Genomic DNA, 25131 nt, shown 5'->3' on the forward strand with positions numbered 1-25131 from the left:
AGAAAGTGGTCTAATCACACCAACTTAAGTCCTGCTGTGTGCCCTTTATCCTTTATGCTTCAGTTACTCCACGCTTATGAAACCAGGGACACCTTCATAATGGAAAGATTAAGTAGTGTTTGCAAAAGGTTACATAAATGTTGAGCATTTTAAAAAAGCCAAGAAAGAGATAACAGGTGGGAAAAGATCTCATATTTTGCTGAACAGTTCACAGTCTGGTAGTTCGTATCCATGCATTGTGTTTCACAGACAAAAAGCACCATAAAGAAAACAAGTTACCTGTGGCTATTGGTTTCTAAAAGGTATACAGAACTGTAACAGATCTCTCTGAATATCATTCTTCTCGACTTTCCCTAACTCCAAATTTGGAGCTGCCTCGGCAATCAAATAAGATACAAAGGGAAATCTTACTTTTCGAGCATGCAAAAAGCCTGTAACAGCTATTCTGTGCCTTTTGAAACAAATAAAATCAAAAGAAATCTACCACCAACACTAAGCTGAAGGTGGGTGAGTACAGAACAGATACTAGATAATGTTTTCACCTCTCTTACACTTGCATAACTCCAAGGAACAGGACTGATAAGAAAGCTACTCAAAGGTTTGTAAAAACTAGTCCCAGTGGAAATTAATTAGTAGGCAGAAAGCAGGTGAGGAAGTCAAAAGGGCAAAAATGAATGCAGGTGGGGGGTTTTCAGGGCATCAGAAATAAGGGCATGTATCTCTATTGGCTATAAACACTGCAACAAAATGCAGAGGCACTCTTAAGGGAGAGCTGCAAAAACTCAATCAAATACTTGGCCAATTCCCTAAAAAACAGGGAGGGGGGAAAAAACACCCCACCACAATCGTAAGTGTTTGACCATGACATACAGATCCCAACCCTCAATGCAAACCCTGGGAGAGTATGGACTTTCTTTTCATGCTTGGTGAAGTGCCATGTGAAGTCCTGCCACAGCGTAGGGGGCTGGACGTGATGACTTCTCATAAATGTAGGGCTGGAAGGGACCTTGAGAAGTGCGCCTCTGATTTCCAAAACTTGTTCTTCCAAAAATCCCACCACACAAACCCACTCAAACACATTATACACCATAATAACTGTATTATTTAATGCAGCTGGATGTTCAAATTAGGCATCTGAATACATTTAATAAATACTACAGGATAGATTTAATTAGATTTCAGTGTAATCTGAATTTAAATCTAATATACGGCAGCATTTAAAGCAAGGTTTTCCAGCAAATTACACAATACATCACAACAAGAACAAGGAGTCCGGTGGCACAATACATCACAATGAATTTCATATGAATAGTGAAATGTATGATGTGGTGTCCTCAGCATTAAGTTTTGTTGCAAATACCACCAAAAATAGATACATCTTCATTCATCCTAGTCAAAATGAGACAACGCGCAAAGGTAAGAATCAAATTTTGTTGGGTGGAGAGGAGAAAGGGCTTTTCATTACTGATGAATTATTATCTGTATTGTCTTATTATTCCGCAATTTTTCTATACTGAACGATGTTTTAAGACTGTATTTAAGCCTAGTACAATCATTCCCATAGGTTGATCTGTAAACTAGCATCAGGATTCTGATTGTGGTCATGTCTTGATTTACCTAGCAACCTGGTCAGAAGATCGGTCAGTAACAATTCTACCGATATTGTCAGAGGCTGAAGAGCCCCAGAAACCAGAGAGAGAAATGAATTCTGGTGAACCTGAGCTTAGTTTTAGTATGAATGCCCTAATTTAGAGTTTCAAAAGATATGAAGTCTTGATGTTTATCCAAACTTCAGGAGGCCACTGAGGAAACTCCATAGTCCCCCACCTCCACAGCAGGATGTTTCGGCCTGTGGATGGCCTTTAGGCAGACCCCTTTTTCAGGATTGTTCAATGGGGAGGACTCCAGACCTATTTCTCTCTTGGCATCTAAAGGGGACGACTGCAGGCCTGCCCCTCTATTCCGTGTATTCCCCCCTCAGAGTGGTTATATGGCTCCTTTTCCCTCTATGTTCCCCTTCTGGGAAAAAGGGCAGAGTTTCTCCTACTACATTCATAGATTCCAAGGCCGCAAGGGACCCCCGTGATCCTCTAGTCTGACCTCCTGCATAACACAGGACAGAGAACTTTCCCAATACAATTCCTTTCGAACTAAAGCATGTATTTAAAAAAACAGATCCAATTTTGATTTAAAAATTGCCAGTGATGGAGACTTCACCAAGACCTTTGGTAAACTATTCCAATACACACCTATTTTCAGTCTCAATTTGTCTAGATTCAGCTTCCAGCCATTAGATTGTGTTATACCTTTGTCTGCTAGATAAAAGAGCCCAATATCAAATATTTGTCCCATGAAGGTACTTAGAAACTGATCAAGTCACCCCTTAATCTCCATTGTTAAACTAAACAGATGGAGCCCCGTGAGTCTATCACTCTAAACCATGTTTTCTAATCCTTCACTAATTCTCATGGCTCCTCTGAACCCTCTCCAATTTTTCAACATTCTTCTTGAACTGAACTGTACACAGAATTCCAGCAGCAATATCACCAGTGCCAAATCCAGAGGTAAAATAACCTAACACCTACTCAAGATTCCCTTGTCACTGTACAGGGAACTACTCCCCCATCCGCCCAACCCGCATGCATCTGGACCTCCCATATCCAGATGCCCCCACAAAGCCTCATCCTGTACACCCAGAACCCCTCTAGTCCTCCATACTCAAACCGCACTCTTCTAAACCTAAACACATGCATCTTGAGCCCCCCTGCACGCAGACCCCCTAACTCCAGACCCCAACCCCTGCACCCAGATCCCCCCCAGGGAGCTCACTGCACTCAAACCCCCACCCCAACGAGCCCCACCCTGAGCCCCCACATCCAGACCCCCATGCCACTGACCCCCAACTAGCTGCACCCAGACCCCCAAACGCCACACCCCCAGCACCCTGCTGAGACCCCCACACCCAGACCCCCTCCATTGATCCCCAATCACTTTCACTTGGAAGCCCCTGCAGTGTCCTATTGCCCCTGCACCTGGAACCCCCCCAATGAGCCTACCTGTGCATCCAGATCCCCGCACTGAACTGCCTGCACCCAGATTGTCCCACACAGAATCCTCTCACCCCACACCTGGATCCTCCCGCACTGAGCCCCTCCACACTTGGATCCTGTCTGCCCCACACCTGGTGCTCTTCATGCAGAATGGCAAGGCTCCGGGGTGTTTCTGGGGCAGGCCCAGGCCTTGTGCTGTGTCAGGGTCGGGTGCAGTCTCACCACTGAGTCCGTGTCCCAGGGTTGGAGGGTGGGGAAACTGCAGGGTGATCTCCCACCTTCGTACAGCCAGTGGCCCGTGCTCCCCACTGCCATGTTGGAGCCTCTGCATTCATTTACTGACAAAGGTTGCAGAATTTTAAAATATTGTGCACAGAAGTTAATTTTTTGGCGCAGAATGCTCTTAGGAGTACTGATAGCACCATAGGTAGAGTGCCCTGGAAAAACAAGCTGACATGACTAGTGCTTGGAAAGGTTTTATGGATGTGTGGGGTTTCTTAAAAGCTGCTTCTATCCGTTTGTTTATTTGCAGGAGATATTTCATCTTTCATTTATTTAAATGTGTCCTTAAACAAGAAAGCTATAGCTGAGTTTCACTTGTACATGGAATTTTCTTTTGGAAACCCCAAAAACTTCAATAACTATCTATCTAAGACAGACTGTCAACTTAAATGTTTTAAACATATTTCTTTTCCTGTGTTACTAACACTGCTTTGATAATTAAGAGTGAATCCAAACTGCTTCTCACTATCAATGCTCTGAGTACTTTACTGTATTTCTCAGTTTGAACAATTAAGCCAGTTTTACTTTGTGTTATCATCAATTTCACTTTAAGCTCTTAGCACTTCCGGGTTTGAGTTTTGAACACTGTATGGTAACATTTGTTTACAGACAAGTGTTATAGTCATTGGCTTTCAAAAATAACTATGTTCTTATAGGTTTCAGAGTAGAAGCCGTGTTAGTCTGTATCCGCAAAAAGAACAGGAGTACTTATATGTTCTTATATTGATCTTAGATTTTATAAAAGCTTATTTTTGTCAAATTTAAGTGAAGGGGGGATATTTAATTTGACAAGGTCTTTGCTGTTTGTCCTTACTTAATTTTTTCCATTTGTTTATATAACTTCAAAGTCAGCATTGAGAAACAATGTCTCTTAGAACCTAATAACATTTCCTGGAAGAGCTTATCATCAATAATGATGAAGGTCTATCAGTGGAAGCTGCAGTCCTGGCAGGGCAGCTTCCTTTACAAACACTTACAATTCTTTAAAAAAGCGTTCCAGAAAAATCAAGACACAGCGAGGGACAAGAACACTGGTGTAATCATATAAACACAGAACTGTGAGGCTAGAAGGGACCGAAAGAGGTCATCCAGTCCATTGTCCCAGGCTGACGCAGGATTTAGTGTAGCAAATGTATTTGCTTCACAGATTGATGCAGGATTTCTACAGAACAATTATTTTTCAGTTACATTTGTTGAATGAGATTATACAATTCAGATTAAATTTCACGTTAACCTTTTTCTTATATACTGCATGCAAAAATTACTGGAGTGACATGGTGTGTTTAAATGCACACACACTGTAAAAGTGGAAGTAATAAGTAACAAAGCTTGTTTTTAGTGGTGCCATGAATGCCTTGAACACACTAAGTTTAAGAATCCTAAGCTACGTCTAACACTACAGCCTTGTCAGCATAATTTATGTCACCCAAGGGTGTGAATAAACCACCCCCGAGTGACGTAAGTTACACTGATTTACGTGTTCACGTGCACAACACTATGTCGGCAGGAGAGCTTCTCATGCCGACATACCTTCTGCTGCTCATGGAGGTGGTGTTTTTATGCCGACGGTCAGTGGGAAAGCTCCCATACAGTACATGGCCACATGACAGCTGCTTTGGGAACAACTTAAAATGCCCTCACTTTGGTATATTTCAGTTCTTAATCATAATGTTTAAGATTTAAAAGTTTTCTGGACTGAATTTCCCCCCCCATGAATATGATTTATTACACAAGTTAATATCCTTTCAAATACACAGAGGCTTTATTTTAATATGAAAATACATCAACATGTAGTGTTCCAAATATATGTGTAGAGTGGGACATTAGGAGCTCTTTAGCATGGTAAAGAATAAAAATCACAAGGCACACAAGCAAAATACATGTTTTCAAGGACTGAACGGTTTCTAAAACAAAATTTGGTTTTATTTTATTGAAAACAGTACTTTTTGAGGACTACATCCATGGCTAGTATGAAGTTTTTAAAACAAATGTGAATTAGAGCAAAAAGGTTTCAAAATATTATTTTGTGCATTTTAAATAAACATAACGAATGGCCAAACTGAACTTTTCAAGTGGTTATAAAGGCTTTTGAAAACAGAAGCTTCAAATAAAAGCACCTCATCAGACAAATATAATGTGGCTTTAACAGTATTAGGAGTCAGATTAAATCTAAATATATAGGGTTTAAACACAAGTAGTCATGCAATTGCTTTTAACTCAGACGATACCATCAATTTTTATGTTGAATGATAACTTTAAAATAAACAATTTTTGGTAACAGGTTTCTCCATCAAACCGGTCCCCAAAATAATTTGTAGAAATGGTAGTGTATGTCAGTTATCAGCAGACACTGTAGTTTGTCTGAGTGGCAAATGTAATGTTAGTTACAAGCAGCATTATTCCAAAATCTGTATTTAAAAAAAAAAAAAGCCCTATAGCTTGATAATGGCAAGAAACACAGTATCCATTAATTTAATAATAAATTAAATTATTTGTCAGAAAAGACTAAAGAAAACTAAAAAGTAAACTACAAGAAAGATCTAGAAATATTTGTATTATATTTGTGAATGGTAGTTTCAGTAACTTTTTTTTTTCCAATTAAAATTATCCCGTAATCTTACTCTTTTAAAGCAGTAATGATGACACCTTGATTAAGTTATTTATCAAGGCAAAAAAATCTCTCTAAAAGATAAATGCTCCTAAACAAAATTCTCAAGAACAAACATTAAAAACACCTTGAAATAAAAGTCACTCAGGTACACGCCTCACTCTGGATGCAAATTGCTGATGTAATACAGTGTTAAGATGTACATAAGAACGGCAATACTGGGTCAGACCATAGGTCCTTTTAGCCCAGTATCTTGTCCTCCGACAGTGGCCAATGCCAGGTGCCCCAGAGGGAATGAATAGAACAGGTAATCATCCAGTGATCCATCCCATCGCCCATTCCCAGCTTCTGGCAAACAGAGACTAGGGACACCATCCTTGTCCATCCTGGCTTACAGCCATTGATGGACCTATCCTCCATGAATTTATCTAGTTCTTTTTTGAACCCTGTTATAGTCTTGGTCTTCACAACATCCTCTGGCAAAGAGTTCGACAGGTTGACTGTGTGCTGTGTGAAAAAACACTTTATTTTATTTTAAACCTGTTGCCTATTAATTTCATTTGGTGGCCCCTAGTTCTTGTGTTATGAGGAGGAGTAAATAACACTTATTAACTTTTTCCACACCAGTCATGATTTTACAGACCTCTATCATATCCCCTTAGTCATCTCTTTTCCAAGCTGAAAAGTCCAAGTCTTATTAATCTCGCCTCATATGGCAGCCGTTCCATATACCTAATCATTTTTTTTGCCCTTATCTGAACCTTTTCCAAGTCCAATATATCTTTCTTGAGATGGGGCGACCACATCTGCACACCGTATTCAAGATGTGGGCATACCATGGATTTGTATAGAGGCAATATGATATTTTCTGTCTTATTATCGATTCCTTTCTTAATGATTCCCAACATTCTGTTCGCTTTTTGGACTGCTGTGGCACACTGAGTGCATGATTTCAGAGAACTATCCACAGTGACTCCAAGATCTCTTTCTTGAGTGGTAACAGCTAATTTAGACCCTGCCATTTTATAACTATAGTTGGGATTATGTTTTCCAATGTGCCTGACTTTGCATTTATCAACACTGAATTTCATCTGCCAGTTTGTTGCCCAGTCACCCAAGTTTGAGAGATCCTTTTGTAGCTCTTCACAGTCTGCCTGGGACTTAACTATCTTGAGTAGTTTTGTATCATCTGCAAATTTTGCCACCTCACTGTTTACCCCTTTTTCCAGATCATTTATGAATATGTTGAATAGGACTGGGCCCAGTATAGACCCCTGGGGGACCCCACTCTTTACCTCTCTCCATTCTGGAAACTAACCATTTATTCCTACCCTTTGTTTCCTATCTTTTAACCAGTTAGCAATCCATGAGAGAACCTTCACTCTTATCTCATGACAGCTTACTTTGCTTAAGAGCCTTTGGTGAGGGACCTTGTCAAAGGCTTTCTGAAAATCTAAATACACTATATCCACTGGATCCCCCTTTTCCATATGCTTGTTGATCCCCTCAAAGAATTCTACTAGATTGGTGAGGCATGATTTCCTTTTACAAAAATGATGTTGACTATTCCCCAACAAATTATGTTCATCTATGTGTCTTACAATTTTGTTCTTTACTATAGTTTCAACCAGTTTGCCCAGTACTGACATCAGGCTTACTGGCCTGTAATTGCCAGGGTCACCTCTGGAGCCTTTTTTAAAAATTGGCGTCACATTAGCTATCCTCCAGTCATTTGGTACAGAAGCTGATTAGTAGTCCTGAAATTTCACATCTGAGTTCCTTCTGAACTCTAGGGTGAATACCATCTGGTCCTGGTGACCTATTACTGTTTGGTTTATCAATTTGTTCCCAAACCTCCTCTGACGACACCTCAATCTGGGATAGTTCCTCAGATTTGTCACCTAAAAAGAATGGCTCAGGTTTGGGAATCTCCTTCACATCCTCAATTGTGAAGACCGATGCAAAGAATTCATTTAGTTTCTCCGCAATGGCCTTATCATCATTAAGTGTTCCTTTAGCCTCTCTATCGCCCATTGGCCCCACTGGTTGTTTAGCAGGCTTCCTGCTTCTGATGTACTTAAAATTTTTGCTATTACTTTGAGTCTTTGGCTAGCTGTTCTTCAAATTCTTTTTTGGCCTCCCTAATTATATTTTTACACTTCATTTGCCAGAGTTTTTGTTCCTTTCTGTTTTCCTCACTAGGATTTAACTTCCACATGTTAAAGAATGCCTTTTTGCCTCTCACTGCTTCTTTTACTTTGTTGCTTAGCCATGGTGGCTCTTTTTTGGTTCTCTTACTATGTTTTTTAATTTGGGGTATACATTTAAGTGGAGCCTCTATTATGGTGTCTTTAAAAAGTTCCCATGCAGCTTGCAGGGATTTCACTTTTGGTGCTGAACCTTTTAATTTCTGTTTAACTAACCTCCTCATTTTTGTGTAGTTCCCCTTTCTGAAATTAAATGCTGTAATGTTGGCCCACTGTGGTGTTTTTCCTGCCACAGGGAAGTTAAATTTAATTATATTATGGTCACTATTACCAAACATTCCAGCTATATTCACCTCTTGGACCTGATCCTGTGCTCCACTTGGGACTAAATCAAGAATTGCCTCTCCTCTTGTGGGTTCCAGGAATAGCTGCTCCAAGCAACAGTCATTTAAGGTGCCAAACTTTAACTCTGCATCCCATCCTGAGGTGACATATACCCCGTAAATAGGGGGACAGTTAAAATCCCCCATTATTATTGAGTTTATTTTAATAGCTTCTCTAATCTCCCTGAGCATTTCACAGTCAATATCACCATCCTGGTCAGGTGGTCTGTAATATATCCCTACTTCTATATTCTTATTATTCGAACATGGAATTACTATCCATAGAGACACTATGGTACAGTTTGGTTCATTTAAGATTTTTACTTCATTTGATTCTACGCTTTTTCACATATAATGCCACTCCCCCACCAACACGCCTTTTTCTGTCCTTCCGATATATTTTGTACACTGGTATTACTGTGTCCCCTTGATTATCCTCATTCCACCAAGTTTCTGTGATGCCTATTATATCAATATCCTCACATTTAATACAAGGCACTCTAGTTCATTCATCTTATTGTTTAGACTTCTAGCACTGGTATTTAAGCACTTTAAAAACTTGTCACTTTTTAGCTGTCTGCCATTACATGCTGTAATTGAATGGGACTTTTTTTCTTTTGACTGTTTCTCATCAGATCTTACCTGTATTTTATCTTCCATCCTCTCCTCCTTATTAGGACATAGGGAATCTCCATTTATAGATCCTCCCATAAGGGATGTCCGAACCACATACTCCTCTGCACCTGTCGGCTTCCCACCAGCCCTTAGTTTAAAAACTGCTCTACGACCTTTTTAATTTTAAGCGCCAGCAATCTGGTTCCATTTTGGTTTAGGTGGAGCCCATCCTTCCTATATAGGCTCCCCCTTTCCCAAAAGTTTCCCCAGTTCCTAATAAATCTAAACCCCTCCTCCCTATACTATCATTTCATCCATGCATTGAGACCCTGCAGTTCTGCCTGTCTAACTGGCCCTGCGTGTGGAACTGGAAGCATTTTAGAGAATGCTACCATGGAGGTCCTGGACTTCAATCTCTTACCTAGCAGCCTAAATTTGGCCTCCTAGACCTCTCTCCATCCTTCCCAATGTCACTGGTATCTACATGTACCACGACCACCAGCTCCTCCCCAGCACTACACATGAGTCTATCTAGATGTCTTGAGATGTTGCACCAGGCAGACAAGTCACCATGCGGTTCTCCCTGTCCAGGCAGGCAAGTCACCATGCAGTTCTCCTGGTCACAGCTGACAACAATATTTCATTATAGAGCTCAGCATAGTTATACTTTGTTTGCTGTAGATAGCTAGCTAGAGGATAGATGCTTAATTTTTGAACCTGCTTGGTAACATTCAGGTCTGATGCCTACCACAACGTGTCCACTCAGATATTCCAATGGGGGCTGAAATTCTATTTACTACAAAGAAACCCAGAGTTTTCTATAAAGTTACTAACATCACTAACTCAGGACAATGCTCATTAAGGATTTAGTGGATATACAGATCACTTTTTACAATCATGTAGCACAAAAGGCTTCCCTGAAACTTTCAGATAGTTTAAATCTCTTACCTTGAATTAGTGGTATGTAACGTGCAAGTAGCTTCGCCCTTTTCTTTTCATATCCTTTTTGAGTGATGTCTCCTAAAGCAACAAAGAAAAGCGTAAGTATTCGCAGTGTGTTTTAATACACCTATCCGTTACCAGAATGGTATTTTAGGATTTTTTTTTTTTTTTAAAATAAAGGAATTACACTTGTGTCTAGCCATTGGGCAAGATATAGGAACAATGCATGACCTTACATACCATATGTGCTGTAATACCTGGACACAACAGCATGAAACCAAAAAAGAATAAAAAGCTGTTACAAAACTTGGAAGCGTCTATAAGCTGAAGTCCGATCCGTAATGAGTGCATGTGTGTTTGATTAGTACTTGTATTAGGGTTGACTTTGCAGAGGGCATTTGCTGTCTACCAGAGCACAACAGTTCTAGAGCAGCACAAAAGATCTGTAGCGTTAAAGGAAACCAGTACAGACAATATACTTTGAATCAGACCATTCTGTGATGCCAGAAATGTTTATTGCACCAAGGCTTAATGGAAGATGCTTTAGCAAAATGGATGTGCAGTACTTTTTCATAAGTGTTTAAGATCTTACTACCTGCTCTGTTTTTTTCCTAATGTTTCCTCTTTTCAACACTGCATCAAATTATATCAGTTTTCAGCACTAATCTCGATTCTGGATAGTTGACATACAAATCATTGTGTTTTCAGCCATATTTGCATACATTGTGTCTCTGCGAACCATGACATTTTCTTTTGCATAACATATCCCAGTCTACAAGAGAAATGTAGAACAATTCTATTTTTCTAGAAATATTTATTTACTGTTAAGAGAACTTTTGGGGACTAAGATTTGCATGACTTCTGAAAAACAGAAGGAAAAAGCTTCATATAAAGCTTGCAGCAAAGTTATCATAAATTACTTCTATCAAGTAGCTTAAATCTGCTCTTTAGCTCATGCTCAGGATAGACAGTATGTGGAACAATAATTTGTAAACCAAAATTTCTCTTCAGAACAGTCCCTGCTTCTTGAAGGTGAATTATCCCCCCTTTCATATTTTTCCACTACATATTGGGGAGGAAGGGGAGAACTTTGCAGTTCCACACACAGTACTAACAAAGCAAACCTCCTGTTACTGTGCTAGAGAAATTTGCAGCTGCAGCAAAAAGTACAAACTGAAGCTGGGACCGTACGTCAAGAGCATTTTCTCAGCTTCTGCTATGAAATACATTTCAGACACATTATTATTTGTTTCTAGTAGTAACCACAGTATGAGACACACTATGTAAACACAAAGAAAGCCTAGGTCCTACCAAAAAGCTTACAGAGTGAGTGAGTGAGTGAGAGTGTGTGTAAAAAAGTACATGGACTTGGATATGGCCCTATCAAATTCACGGGCATGAAAAATGCATCATGAAGCATGAAATTTGGTCTGCCTCGTGAAATCTGGCTATTGTTTGGGGGGAGGAGGGGGAATGTCACAATATTACCATCCTTACTTCTGCGCTGCCTTCAAAGATGGGCTCCTGGCCTGCAACCGCTGCTCTCCAGCTGCCCAGCTCTGAACGCAGTGCCGCCACCACCAGCAGCGCAGAAGTAAGGGTGGCAATACTGTGATCACCCTATAACCCCCTCAACCCCCTTTTGGGTTGGGACCTCCACGGTTACAACATCATGAAATTTCAGATTGAAATGTCTGAAACCATGAAATTTAACATTTTTTAAATCTTATGACCATGAAATTTACCAAAATGGACCATGAATTTGGTAGAGTCCTAGAAATGGATTAGGTCACATCACCAAACAGAACCAACTGCTTTCTAAAAGTTGAGGAATTTTCTGTCTCCATCCTGTTGTGAGAGGGAAGAGAGAGAGAATAAAAAAAGTTTCAGCAATAAACAACTTTGCTGATAACTGATGCGCAGCATTCATCCAGAAAAGTGGCACCTATATGCCCATTGGATGAACACTAAGTATGCAGTCACTCTACTGATGTATATCACATGGCTTTGAATGTGTATGAATAAAAATCCATGCCTGTCAGACATTAAAAAGAATAAAACCTGGTCCTTAAAACTTGTCCGTTTCCCTCAGAATACTGGAGGATAACCATTTCAGTGTTCTCAACTGTACCATCATGACATATGCTTTAAGCACAGGCATTCCTCAACTCCCCAGTTCCTACCTGCATCAATATTCATTGATAATACACAAGTGAAATTACTCCAGCACCATGATCAGTTATAAGGAAAACAAACCTATAAATATGTGTACATGACATGTTAGCACACGAACAGGTTACAGTAGCTGGCAGGTACTGTTCAAAAACCCCCTACAAATATTAAAATTACTGAGAATTGTCGAAACTAAATATTAAACATACATGGACATAACTTCAAATTTTTAATAAAGATCTATAAATATTGTTTAAAGTACACTTTGTACACAGGAGAAATAATATTTTGGATTGTATTTTTCCTGAAATATAAACTGAAAAGTATGCTAGGAAAGTCGTAAAGTTATAAATATTCACAATACAAGAATTTCAAAAATACATCTGGTGAACGTGTACCAGGGAAATCTGAGCAAAAAGACAAAGGCACATTTATTACAGAAATCACTTATACAAAAGGAAAGGTAGCTTACCAAACCAACAGGATACATTGCTTTCAGTTCTGTAAAAAGACTACCATCAGGGAAAACATATTTTGTCTTAAAAATAAAAACTATTCAACAGAAGCAATCTCCTTCTCCCAGCAAACACTACAAAAAACACTGAGTGCTACACGTAATTCGAGATAAATCTACCATAGTACCTTAAATTGGGGGAGATCATCATTTTCATAGCTCTGAACCACAGCCCAAATAATCCTTATGTCAACTTTCTTTGCAAGGCACTTCTCAAATATCAGCCAACTGACAGGATCTTCACAGCAGCAGCAGACCCGAGCACATTGTTAAGGGAAAAAAGCCTCACTTAGAGTCAGAATATTGTATAAACTTTCTCTTTTGACATATCAGGTACAAGTTCATTAATCCTACTGAATAAAAAGGAATTACGAATAAGAGCGCTTTCTTGAATCAGGTTAGGAAAAGTCTAAAGTCAAAAGCTTCTCTGTAGATCTTCAGGGCCCCGAGTGAAAGACAGACACTGCACAGCAGATATTTCTTTGTTCCTGTCTCAAAAGCTCAGGGGTGGATTCCCTACTCTACAATTGCACCCCACCCCCACCACATACACAGTGCCACAGTGGGATTAACCCAGTTCATGTTGGGTTCCTTTGTAATTCCCATCCCCTTCCTAAAGAAAAGGGCCGAGTTCAGTCCCAGAGGCACATCTGGTGTCGCAGGGCCACAGCTGCTGTCATTTAGCCTCACTTTCTCCCCAGTTATTAGACAAGACAAAAGCCGCCTGATGTTCCTCAGTCCCAGTAAACCAGCTGGGAACATCTCTGTGTAAAGTTAGAAACTGGCTTGGATGGTTTGAGCTGTCGATCTGCTGCTTAGAATATATACATATTTTAGAAATGTGTCAAAGAGATTAGAGCGAAATGAATGTCTGAAAAAGGAAAGGACTGGAGTTTTCTTTATCTAAAGATATCAGAAAAATTAAACACAAGTACACAAAGGTAAATTCTAAAATGCAGGATTATCCTCTAAACTACCTGAGGAATGTGTTATGATTTATCACAAGGTAATTTAGTCACTGTCAGTTTAACTGATTTTAAATGGTTATGTCTCTGAAAAATGTAGCAATAGGAGCTGCACAAGAAACAGATGGGCCCTTAGCGCTGGGTAACTCTGAATAGTGGTGAGCAGACTCCCTCAACACATGTGAAAGTTTGTGAAACATTACTGAAATCTCTTTCAAATACTATCCCACTGCCTTAAGTCACAACTATTTGCTAACTAAAAATAAATTTTGATTTGAATATTAACTCTTAAAACTTGAAAAATAAACTTTGTATCCATTTTAAAATAAAATAACCAATAAAATATTTGTAGCCAACAAAAATAAAAAATACATGAAGGAGGCAAGAAACCTCAGCTTCAATTCTCCACCCCTACTTTTGTCACACTTAGAAAGATAACAAGGGATTTGTGTAGCACATGGTATATGTTGATATCACCTGGTAAAGGATCAAGCACGCCAACTGGTTTGACTTCTAACAGGCATTTTTGGGCACATAATATTCTTTCTAGAATTCTGTTAATTAAGTATACTGAGAGCATCCATTACCTTTCAAAATGGTATAACAACAAATTTAGCATAGCCCGATCAAGAAAATATTATGAGTCAAACTATGGGGAAATAGTGACAAATTCTGAGAGCAGTCTGCATATTAAGAAAGCACACATGTACCCACATTTTCATGCACAAATTCATCAAGTGCATGTGAAAAGCTCGGCCCAAACAAGCAGCTGCTGGATAGTATTAGGACTTGTCTACACAGTGTGGCAAAGTGCACTAAAAGGTTGTGATTTCTAAAGCACACTAATGTTCCGAACTAACTCGTCCACATAGAACCTGCTGGTGTGCACTAGAAGTATATGAAAGCACACTAGTGAACTTTTAGTGCTCACTAGCGGGGTCTACATAGATCATTTAGTGCACTACCCATTACTCTGCTTTAGAAATCACACCCTGTAGCTCACGCTGTTGTGCTGTGGACACAAGCCCTTACATCTCTTAAAAATCAGGAACTAGATGCGAGACTAAATTTGACTATGGTATGACAATTTAGAACTACAACTGACAGTCCTACAGATAAGCAATTTTATGTCATTTAATGCCCAGAAAATTAAAATGGAAAAAAAATTACTGTTTTCAATTACACAACAGTATTAGTTATCTAGTAACTGCAGTGCCTCTTCATAGAAAGGATCACGTCCTTTACAAAGCAAGGATGGGATTTTCAGATACGCTCGATGTTGGCCTAACCCTGCTCGGACTGGAATCAATGAGAGCTTTACCATTATCTTGAGAGAAAATCTAGATCAACACTGAGCACTTTGGAAAATCCCATCCTGAACACAGATTTAAATACCACAGATCCACAAAGCACTATCACCACCATTTTACAGATCAGGAAGTTGAGGAACATATAGGCCCACTGTGACCTAAAGTGTGTGACACAGCAAGGAACAAAACAGGTCTACTGACCCTCAGTCCCATCCTCTATCTACTGTAGTACAATGCTGTGTACATGCACTACTCCACACCCAAAACCTCTGTATTTCTATTAAGAGTTCAAAGATTTTCTGCACTTTATTAAATTCTTAACAGATTCTGAAATATCTTAATCGTTTGCCTCTAGAGCAAGTGTCTGCACCCCGCAAGTGCAAGCCAGGTTAAGTATCTAGATCACAAAAGCAACATGGCCAGCATCCAGGCTCAGTTAGGCCAATTAATGAATTGTTGTTCTAGTGATTAAGTAAATCCCTATCTTATTCCACAGGGAAAAGGAAAAGCTGGTCCTACAGCTCCTGGTCAATCCCATTAGCACTCTCTCTGGAGTGGAGCCGACTGACAGACACCCACTCTAAATAAATACGCAGATGCACCAGTCTAAGTCTAGCTACTGCTGCTACAATTTAATTATTTGAAAAAGTGGTCATATTTGAGATGCAAGTTTTCTGTCTGTGACTTAAACCCAAACAAACTCATCTAGTGCTACATTAGGGTGAGAGAGAGTAACTAAGAACGGTTTTCATCAGGCCATTACAAGACTCTGGCTTTTTCATTTACTGCAGATATGAGCTACAGAATATAACCAATTCCTTGCAATACATTTGAACTATTTAAAACGAATTTTAAAAGATGGATAACTCAAGATGCATTTTTAATCCATTTCAACTACAGTGAGTTTACAATAAACAGCAGGCATCTTTTAAAAATAGATTTCATACAAAACCTTCATATACTACAGTTATACTTTTCAGTAAAGCTTGTTACAGTCTTCACATAGAAGATTTAATTTGGTAATTAAAGCAGATAAAGCTTTGATATCATGCCATTATGGTAAATCATGAATGTTGTCTTTTCCTTTAATAAGAAAAAGCTATGTGCATGTAGGGAAAAAATCATCTGGTAGGGGATGCACTGTGCTTCCCATAAAAAGAAACATGAGAATGAACACATTAGCAAGGGTTGAGCAGATCAACAATGACATGCTTTAAAACTGTATCTGACCTAAATTTATTTTGTGTCTTACATAGTACTGATAAAAATACCTAGATGCAGTACCACAATGAAGACCTCTGAAAAGCTTATTTTATATCCTTGAAATACCATATTCATAACTTTGTCTTACTCGAGGACTAAGTACTACCAAAATATGCACTATTTAATCCTTATGAATCCAATTTGATTACTGTGTCAGAAAGGCAATATGAAGAGTGAAATAATTATCCATTAGCCCAGTATTGTGTCAAACTAGTATTCAAGTATTCAAATGTATGTCTATTTATTTCTACTTTTGCTGTAGTGCCTAGGAGCCCAGTCATGAACCAGCACCCTATTGTGCTAGACACCATACAAACTCTTAACAAAATGAAAGTCTATGCCCAAAAGAGCTGCAGTCTAAGTACAACACAAAAGACAACATGTGGCTATACCCAGATGGGAGAAAACTAAGAAGCTTTTATTATGGCACTCAGCTGTAGTAACATTAATGAACTTAGGCTCCCACTGTCCTGGGAGGAAAGGTACCATTCCTATTTTCCATGTGAGGAAACAGAGGAAGAGAAAGTAAGTGACTTGCTCATTGTCACACAGTAAGACTATAGCAGAACTTGCAATACAATTCAGATCTGAGTTTATGTTCAAGGCCTTAATCATGAGACCATCCTTGCTCCTACTGGATAGATGTGTATTTAAAAACTGATAAGAGGCACATGATAAAATCTTTTTATTTAGGGCAATTTAAGGAGCTGATCCATAAGACCACTTACCCTCCTCTTTAAATTTGCTCTCAAGACCCAAGGTATTAGCCAGCCAATAACAGAGAAAGGGATATTTGGGGATAAAAATTAAAAATGATCATTACATTATAATCACAATGTAATTCCTCTCCTGCACCTTTTGAATGATGCTTGTTTTAGATGATAATCTCTTCGGAGCAGGGATCAAGCCTTCCTTGTGGATTGCATCAAGCACTTGTGGGTGCTATTTGAATACAAATCAAAACGATTACTGGGCTATAAAAAATAACAGTAAAATTGGAAGGAATTAAAGGCTAAATTCACAGTGGCCTCCCGCTGTGTGGGATCCAGAGGAGGAAGCCCCAAAAGTTAACGACCAGGGGGTCCCCATTATACCAAGTGCTATAGCTCCTGCCCCACACAGCTCCTAGTCCAGGTTTATCGGAAGATCCCTGGCCAAATGTTATTTGCAACAGCAGGCAAGCTATACATACAAACTGATCATGGTACAATACTGCATTTTCACATATCTATCACCACACAATTTTCAGTAAATTGCTAGTCTGCTTCCTTGTTATAAATAACAAATCTTTGTTCTAGGCTTGACTAGTTACATGACATTGCGTTGCCAAGGCCTCACATAACATGCCATAAAAAATGTTAGCACAAGTGTCTGGGGTTCTTTTGAACCAGAAGTTTTGAACCAGAAGGAAGTTCAAGTTGGTCTTGAATACAAATTCCCTTTATTATAAATGTATAAAACATTGCCTAAAGCAGTGGCGCACAAACTTTTCCAGTCTCTCCCCCCCTCCCCCTTACCATTAACAGAATCTGTCCTAGCGTTGCCAACTGTCTAATTACACAAAGCCAAACACCCTTGCCCTGCCCCTTCTCCGAGGCCCCAATCACTCCATGCCCCCTCCCCGTCGCTCGTCCCCCCCCCCCTTTCACCAGGCTAGGGCTGAGGGGTTCAGAGTGTGGGAGGAGGCTCCGGGATGAGCTTGGGGCTGGGGGAGAGTTTGGGTGCAGGGGGGGGCTCAGAGCTGGGGCAGGGGATTGGGGGGCAGCAGGGGGTGAGGGGTTAGGGCTCTGGCTGGGCAGCACTTACCTCGGGTGGCTCCCGGTCGGCGGCGCAGCAGGCTAAGTAAGGCTCCCTGCCTGCCCTGGCTCCGCGCTGCTCCCAGAAACAGCTGGCGCGTCTCTGCGGTCCCTGGTGGTAGTGGGGTGTGTCTGCGCGCTCTCTCTGCCTGCAGGCACTGCCCCCGCAGCTCCCATTCGCCGCAGTTCCCGGCCAATGGGAGCTGCGGAGTCTGCGCTTGGGGCAGGGACAGCGCACGGAGACTCCTTGCCCCTTCCCCGCAAGGGCATAGGGACGTGTCAGCCACTTCCAGGAGCGGCACGGGGCCAGGGTAGGCAGGCAGCCTTACTTAGTCCTGCTGTGCTGCCGGGATTTTAGCAACTAAAATCTCCCAGTTTGGCTTCAGTAGCCTCTGGGAAATAAGCCTGAATCCGGGAGACTTCTGGCAAAACCAGGAGGGTTGGCAACCCTAATCTGTCCGTGCCTCTCCTCCATTACTGCACAACCAACGCTTCCTCAGCAGTGGAGCTTGGGCTGAAGGCAGAGCAAGGGGCAAAGTGGAGCTAGGGCTAACCAGTCTTGGTATTAACTGACAATCTCCTGCTTGAATCTATGGTAAACTACCTTTTGTCTAATTTCTCTAGGAGTAGGAGCTTGCTACACAATACTTTATAATCCATCCAAAAATCTTTGGTCCGTTTTCTCTACATCTCAGATTAACAGGGACTACTGTTAGCTGCACTGTAATTTCATTTTTATGATATCTACAGTACATTTACATATAGCTGATCAAATTAAATTACAACTGACAAAATACAAAAGTTGATTTTTATGCATTACCCGTGTTATGTCTTTGTTCATTGCTCATCTACATAAGGCACTTCCCGATTTTGCTCCTATCTACATCTTTGCTTTCACGTACACTTACTCCTCGTCCGTCTTCCAGACTTTTCTCAAACCTCTCTCCTTTATTTCCTTGTCATTCCATCTACCATATGATTCTTACCCCTCAAACAAGCGCTAGGCTCCCTACCTGTAAATTACAGCTCCCTCAAAACTCACTTCTTCCTTATTAATCCTTGCCAGCATTTCCCCTAAGAAGCTCATAGATCAGTGACTGTCATGAAGGGAAACTGCCTCTTGTGTGCAGCTGAGTGGGGAGAGAAGACGGTCCAGTGATCTTGCTTTTTATGGCTACACCTGCTGCTGCCAGATTGTAGAGAGGGCTTCCTCATTCCCTCTCCCTTCTATTTCTCTCTCTCACGCACAGGGAAAGACAGTGGTGCTAAGGAGGAAATAATGAATCGGTGGCTTGCAATTAATGAGAGGGAATGAAGAGGTGAAGGAGGGGACATATAGCAAGAGAAGAAGGGGAGAGGAGTTGGAGGCACCAGTCATAAGTTTTAAGTTTGAGATTGGGACAGCGATTCATTGCACACAAAGAAAATTCAGGCTGTGAGCACGTCTCTTGTTATGTACGTAAACTACTCCTGGGGAAATTCTGGGCCACTGCGCATGTGCAAATTTCATGTCCCCCACAGAAAAATGACTTTTTCTGACAAGGAAGCAAAGGGAAGCTGCAAGAGCAGTCACGCACCACCCTCTAGCAACGCAGGTACATCGTTTCAGGCATCCGGAGCAGCCAGCGGAGAGGTAAATCACCATGGGGCTGGGGGCTCCTACCCTGAGCTGGGATTAGCTGCTAGTCCTGGCTGGGCTGGAGGCAGGAGAGGACAGGACGTCCTCTTCCCCTGCAGGGAGTGTCTGGGGTTGTCTCAGACCCACCCCCAGAAACCTCCCCCAGCTGGAGGAAGCTCAGCATCCTCCCTTGCTTCCTGCCCCCATCGCTCCTTAGCTGTGGGGGGATGGGTAGATGTATGGGGAGCTGCTCCCCCATCCACCCAACCTCTGTGCATCTGGACCTCCCATACCCAGACACCCCTGCCAAGCCTCACCTGGTACATCCAGAATCCCCCTAGCCCTCCATACCCAAATCCCACCCAACTGAACCTCAAGCCCTACCTCCAGACCCCCATCCCTGCACCCAGACCACCCCCGACTGAGCTCCCTGCAATCAAACACCCCCCACGCCACTAACCAACTAGCTGCACCCAGACTCCCACCCCACCAAGCCCAACCTTCCCCAGCACCCAGACTCCCCAGCTGAGACCCCCCCACACCCAGACCCCTCCGTTGAGCCCCAACCACTTTCATCTGGAACCCGCTGTCCAACGAGCCTCTGTGCATCCACATCCTCCCACTGAGCTGCCTGCACCCAGATTGTCTCACACAGAATCCTCTCACCCCACACTTGGATCCCTCCACACTTGGTTCCTGCCTGCCTCACACCTGGTGCGTCTGGCGCAGAGGGGCAGGGGCCCCAGGGTGTTTCTGTGTCAGGGTTGGATGCAATCTTACCGCTGAGTTTGTGTCCTGAGGGCGAGGGGGTGGAGGGTGATCTCTGAACTTCATGCATCCAGTGGCCTGTGCTCCCAACTGCCATGCAGGGCCCTCTGCACTTATATATTGACAAATAAAACTTGGTAATATTTTAAAATATTGTGCACAGAATTTTTATTTTTTTTGGAGCAGATTTTTTAATTTTTTGGCACATAATGCCCTCAGGAATAGTAAGCACCACATAGACTTACAGCATGATAGAAATTATTGTGAAAGGGCTGGGAAAGAATAAAAACAGAACGAGGAAGACATGAAGCCTGTCACACAGCTGGAACCACAGGGCTTGGAGTCCTATTATATCAATTGATGCAGCCTGAGAAAGCCACCAACAGAGCTGGTTCACAGGTAGCCACATAAATCGCCAGGAACCCAGATGACTTCCTCACTAACTGCTCAGAGAAAAATCTACTGGATGCACAAGCAGACACCTATGTTTCACTGCAAAAATGGAATTAACAATTCACCCCAAACCATAAACTTCCACACTTTGAGCTTGTGGCCCCTATTCAGGAAAACTCTCAAGCACATGCTTAAATCCATCCCTATTCAGAATAGCATTTAAGTCCCATAATTCATCAGCATTTAGGCACATGATTAAATGATGAATTGAATAAAGATACCCTCCTCAATCAGGGCCTTGATGATGTGCAGGAACATGAGTCCAGGAGGAGTGAATGGTTATGCTAGAGAGCCAAGTAGTTCCTTACCACACATTCAGAGGTTTTTTACTACAAGACATGAGCATATGCCATATACATTTGTATCAGGTACATATTACAAAATAATTATATTGATCTGCTCACGCATGGTCCACATTCTGAAGGGTGCTAACCAAATAACCCCCCACAGACACACGTCTTCACCAACCTGTCACCTCTTCCCATGGATTTTTTTTTTCACAGCACCCTCTTTCAAATTGTGCATTTTCTCTTTCGTTCCCAGCATGTCTGCCTCAGAACAGAAGAAATGGTTCCTTACTGTAGCTGTGGTTCTTTGAGATGTGATGCAGACATGTATTCCACTTAGGTGTGTGCGTGCCCAGCACAGCAGAGCCAGCAAAATTTGCCTATCAGTACCCGCAGAGGAGTGGCACTCATGCCTCATGACTGTAGCTCCTCTCCTGGATACATGAGATGGCACCACCCCGACCCTCTAAGTGAAGCTCTTCCTCATCTCTGTGTGCGCATAGGGTTTGTGGAAAAACTTGGGCAAACAGATTGCTTGGTTAACATGAAAATTAGAGTTCCTATGTATTGTAAGAAGTTTGGAGTGAGGGCACAAATAAAGTTATGAAAAACGGCATTGGGGATGGGAGGGTTCTGGCACCAGAGCTCTCAACTCACCTCTGCATGAAGGGTGGGTGAAGGAGGAAGCAAGTCATAAGCGGTTCTTAGGGGAGTCCCATCAATTTTGCTAGGACTAAGTTCAGATTGTATCCTCAAGTACGAGAACCTATCTGGCCAAACCCCGTAGGAATTGGGTTACGATGGGGTTAGAAAAAAGGGATCTATTATCCAACCGGACACAGAAGGTCAAAATGGCTGCCAGATGCACGCTTATAGAGCTAATAGCCAACTCTGTTTTAGAGCTAGAAGGCAGTCCAGTACTACGTCCGGGGTACCCACTCTGGAGATACACCTTTCTTAAGAGACCAAATGAAGAAGCGCTTCCACTTAGCCAAGTAAGTGTTCCTCATTGAGGGTTTTCTGCTATTCAGAAGCATGTTTTGGACATACTTCGAGCAGGATTTTTCAAAGGGCATCACTCAGAAAACATCCACATGCTGTTAGATGGAGAGCTGGGAGGCTGGGATGGAGTAAGTGCTGGTGGTCCTGGGACATTATGTCTGGATTCAACAGGAGGGACAGAGGAGGCTCAACCAACGAGGTTAGTAGGGTGAAGTACCAGTGTTGCTGAGGCCATGGCGGTGCTATAAACATAAGGTGAGATGGTCTTGTTTTATTTTGAATATGACTCTGGGCAGTAAAGGAATAGGAGGGAAAGCATACAGGATGGAATTTTTCCAGGATAGGAGAAAAATCTCACAGTGAGCCTGGGCTGAGCCCTCCCCAGGAACAGAACTGATGCCATTTTCTGTTGGCTCTTGTTACAAACAGAACCATTTGGGGAGTACCCCACAGCTGGAGGATGAACCTGGCCACATCTGGATGTAATGACCAGTTGTACTGATGGGAGAAGGATCAGCTCAGCTGATCCACTAACATATTCTGTTTCCCCGCAAGATAAGCAGCTTTGACATGAACTCAGTGGGTTATACAGAAATCCCAGAGGCAGACTGTCTCCTTGGCAGAGTCGGTTGGCCTGTGCCCCTCCTTGTCTGTTTACATAAACACTATCACAGAATTTTCTGTCAGAATCAATAGATTTCTCCCCAATATAGGGAGGAAGACCAGGCAGGCTAGACATACCGTTCTTAACATCCTGATGTTTATGTGAGACTTTAGATCTGGAGACTACCTAAGGCCTAGAATCTGTAGGGACCCCATATGAGCTCCTGAACCCAGGGAAGACGTGTCTGTGACTAGCATGAGGGGTGGTAAGGGGGGAGAAATAGAACCCCCACACAAACGTTCAGAGAATTCATCCACCAATCTAGAGATGAGAAAACTAAAAATTAGCACCCAAACCACTTTGTCCAAATTATGACAAGTCAGGGTATACACTGGTGCTAGCTATGACGACTGCAGCTTTCTGAGGTGCAGCCTGGTGTGCTAAACTACCTAGATACATGCCGCCATGCAACACAGGGACTGAAGGAAGCTGTTGTGGGAGGGCATGCTTCATTCGTAACACTATGCCTCGCAAAGTTTCGACCTGACTTCTGATAGAAAAGCCCTGCCCTTCATGGAGTCTCAGGGTGCCCAATGAATTCTATTATGTGTACGGGTTTCAGGACTGATTTGTCTCTATTTGTTAGGAGCCCCAGCATGTTGAATGTGGACAGGATGGTGGATACGTTGAATAGGACTCAAGCCTCGGACCACCATCTGATCAACCAGTCGCCCAGGTACAGGAACATATGACACCTAATTTTCGAAGATGGGCTTCCACCACCGCCATGAACGCCCATGCAGCAGCTGACAGACCCAATGGGAGCACCATGAACTGATAATGACAATCAATCACTCACAACAAAACGGAGAAACTTCCCATGCAAAACTTACGTATTGTGACATGGAAATAAGGGTCCTTTAAATCAAGAGCAGCGTAACAGTCCCATTGTTCCAGAGAAGGGATCATTAGAGCCAGGATAACCATGCAGAATTTTATTTTCTTCAGGAATTTGTTCAGCTTTCTTGGATCTAAAATAGGCCTGAGACCCCCCTTTAGTTCTGGGGATCAGGAAGTAGAGGGAATAGCCTTTTCCCCTGAGGCAAAACGGAACTTCCTCTATGGCCCTCGCCTGAAGAAGATATTGGACCTCCTCAGAGTGGTTCCTGAAAAGGGATGGGGGGAGGGGGCACACTCCCATTGCACTGTTCTTAAGGCCCACTGATCTGATGTTATGTGGGCCCAAGCACTTAGGAAGTGGGATAAGCGATTGGTAAATAAATGAGGAGGAATGGATGGAACTAAGATAGCTCGGACACTGTCCTCATTAAAAAATGTATTGTGTTTAAATATGGTTTTTAATAATTGAGTTAGCTGACATGATGCTTGTACTCAGGGTAGACAAGGACAAGTTGTGTTCAGCATCATGCCAGCTAAGTTGTGGTTAACACAATACTGAATACAACGTGTCCTCGTAACTTCCTTGGAGTTTCTTCCATTCTCTCCATGCATCAGCTTTGCACTGCAGTATCTTCAGGAACCGTATAAAATAAGCAGTAATCTACCACTGGATTAAAAATTGCAAATATCACTCATCGACCTCTGATACAGAAGTTAATTGCTAATGTCTGCCCGGGACATCAGCTTCACATTGTGATTTACTGTATTTAACTTCGTAATCCCTAGCATTCCTGGTCATGGCAATCAAGTATGTTGAATTGTGGAAGCATTGAGAGCAGTGCCTGCTGCCTAAAACTTTCTCCCTGCCTCAGTCTAGCTTTGCACACACCCTACTCGCCCAGCCATCAGCAGGCAGAGTTTGAGATCCTGACAATCCTATCTGCCCACATGTCCGAGGCAAGTCTAAATAATGAATGGGATCAATGGCACCCCAACCGTCTGCATCTTAATTTTTGAATTTCCCATTTGCAACACTAAATTGTAGTAAGTGTTGCATCCTCTCCTCCCTTTTCCCAGGGTGTTACCCTTTGAGCAACACAGAGGAGTTGAAGGTTGCAGAATGCTGAGGAGCAGAACTCAGCAAACCAGTCACTAGAGGTAAGTAGAAGATTTCGGACAGGAATTCAACTGAGCAAACTGGACAAGAGGTCATTGAACTTTCCTGGGCAAGAACTCTATCGGATACCATTCCAGAAACTGTTGTTGATGCATAACTGCCTTTCTGATTTTTGGAGATAAGAAACCTGACAGTAGTAGCAGGTAGGAAGGGAGCACAGGAGACAGTAGGGTCTGATCAGCCATGAAGATCAGGCAGCTTGGTGAGATGAAGAC

The 25131-nt window shown here is 42.0% G+C and overlaps 1 protein-coding gene across 5 annotated transcripts in view; it reads right to left on the reverse strand.

The window, feature by feature from the left end:
* DIP2A (disco interacting protein 2 homolog A) overlaps window positions 1–25131 on the reverse strand; it is a 191809-nt gene that overhangs the window by 121166 nt on the left and 45512 nt on the right. For all 5 annotated transcript variants that reach the window (XR_004647764.1, XM_034786563.1, XM_034786564.1 and 2 more), the window contains exon 2: window positions 10094–10165. Coding sequence is in view for 4 of the 5 variants with exons in the window: in XM_034786563.1 (XP_034642454.1) it covers window positions 10094–10165 (72 nt within the window). In the remaining variant the exon portion in view is untranslated. The remainder of the gene's footprint in view (window positions 1–10093; window positions 10166–25131) is intronic.

The sequence above is a fragment of the Trachemys scripta genome, chromosome 11, assembly GCF_013100865.1.
Source record: "Trachemys scripta elegans isolate TJP31775 chromosome 11, CAS_Tse_1.0, whole genome shotgun sequence".
Classification (NCBI taxonomy): domain Eukaryota; kingdom Metazoa; phylum Chordata; order Testudines; family Emydidae; genus Trachemys; species Trachemys scripta.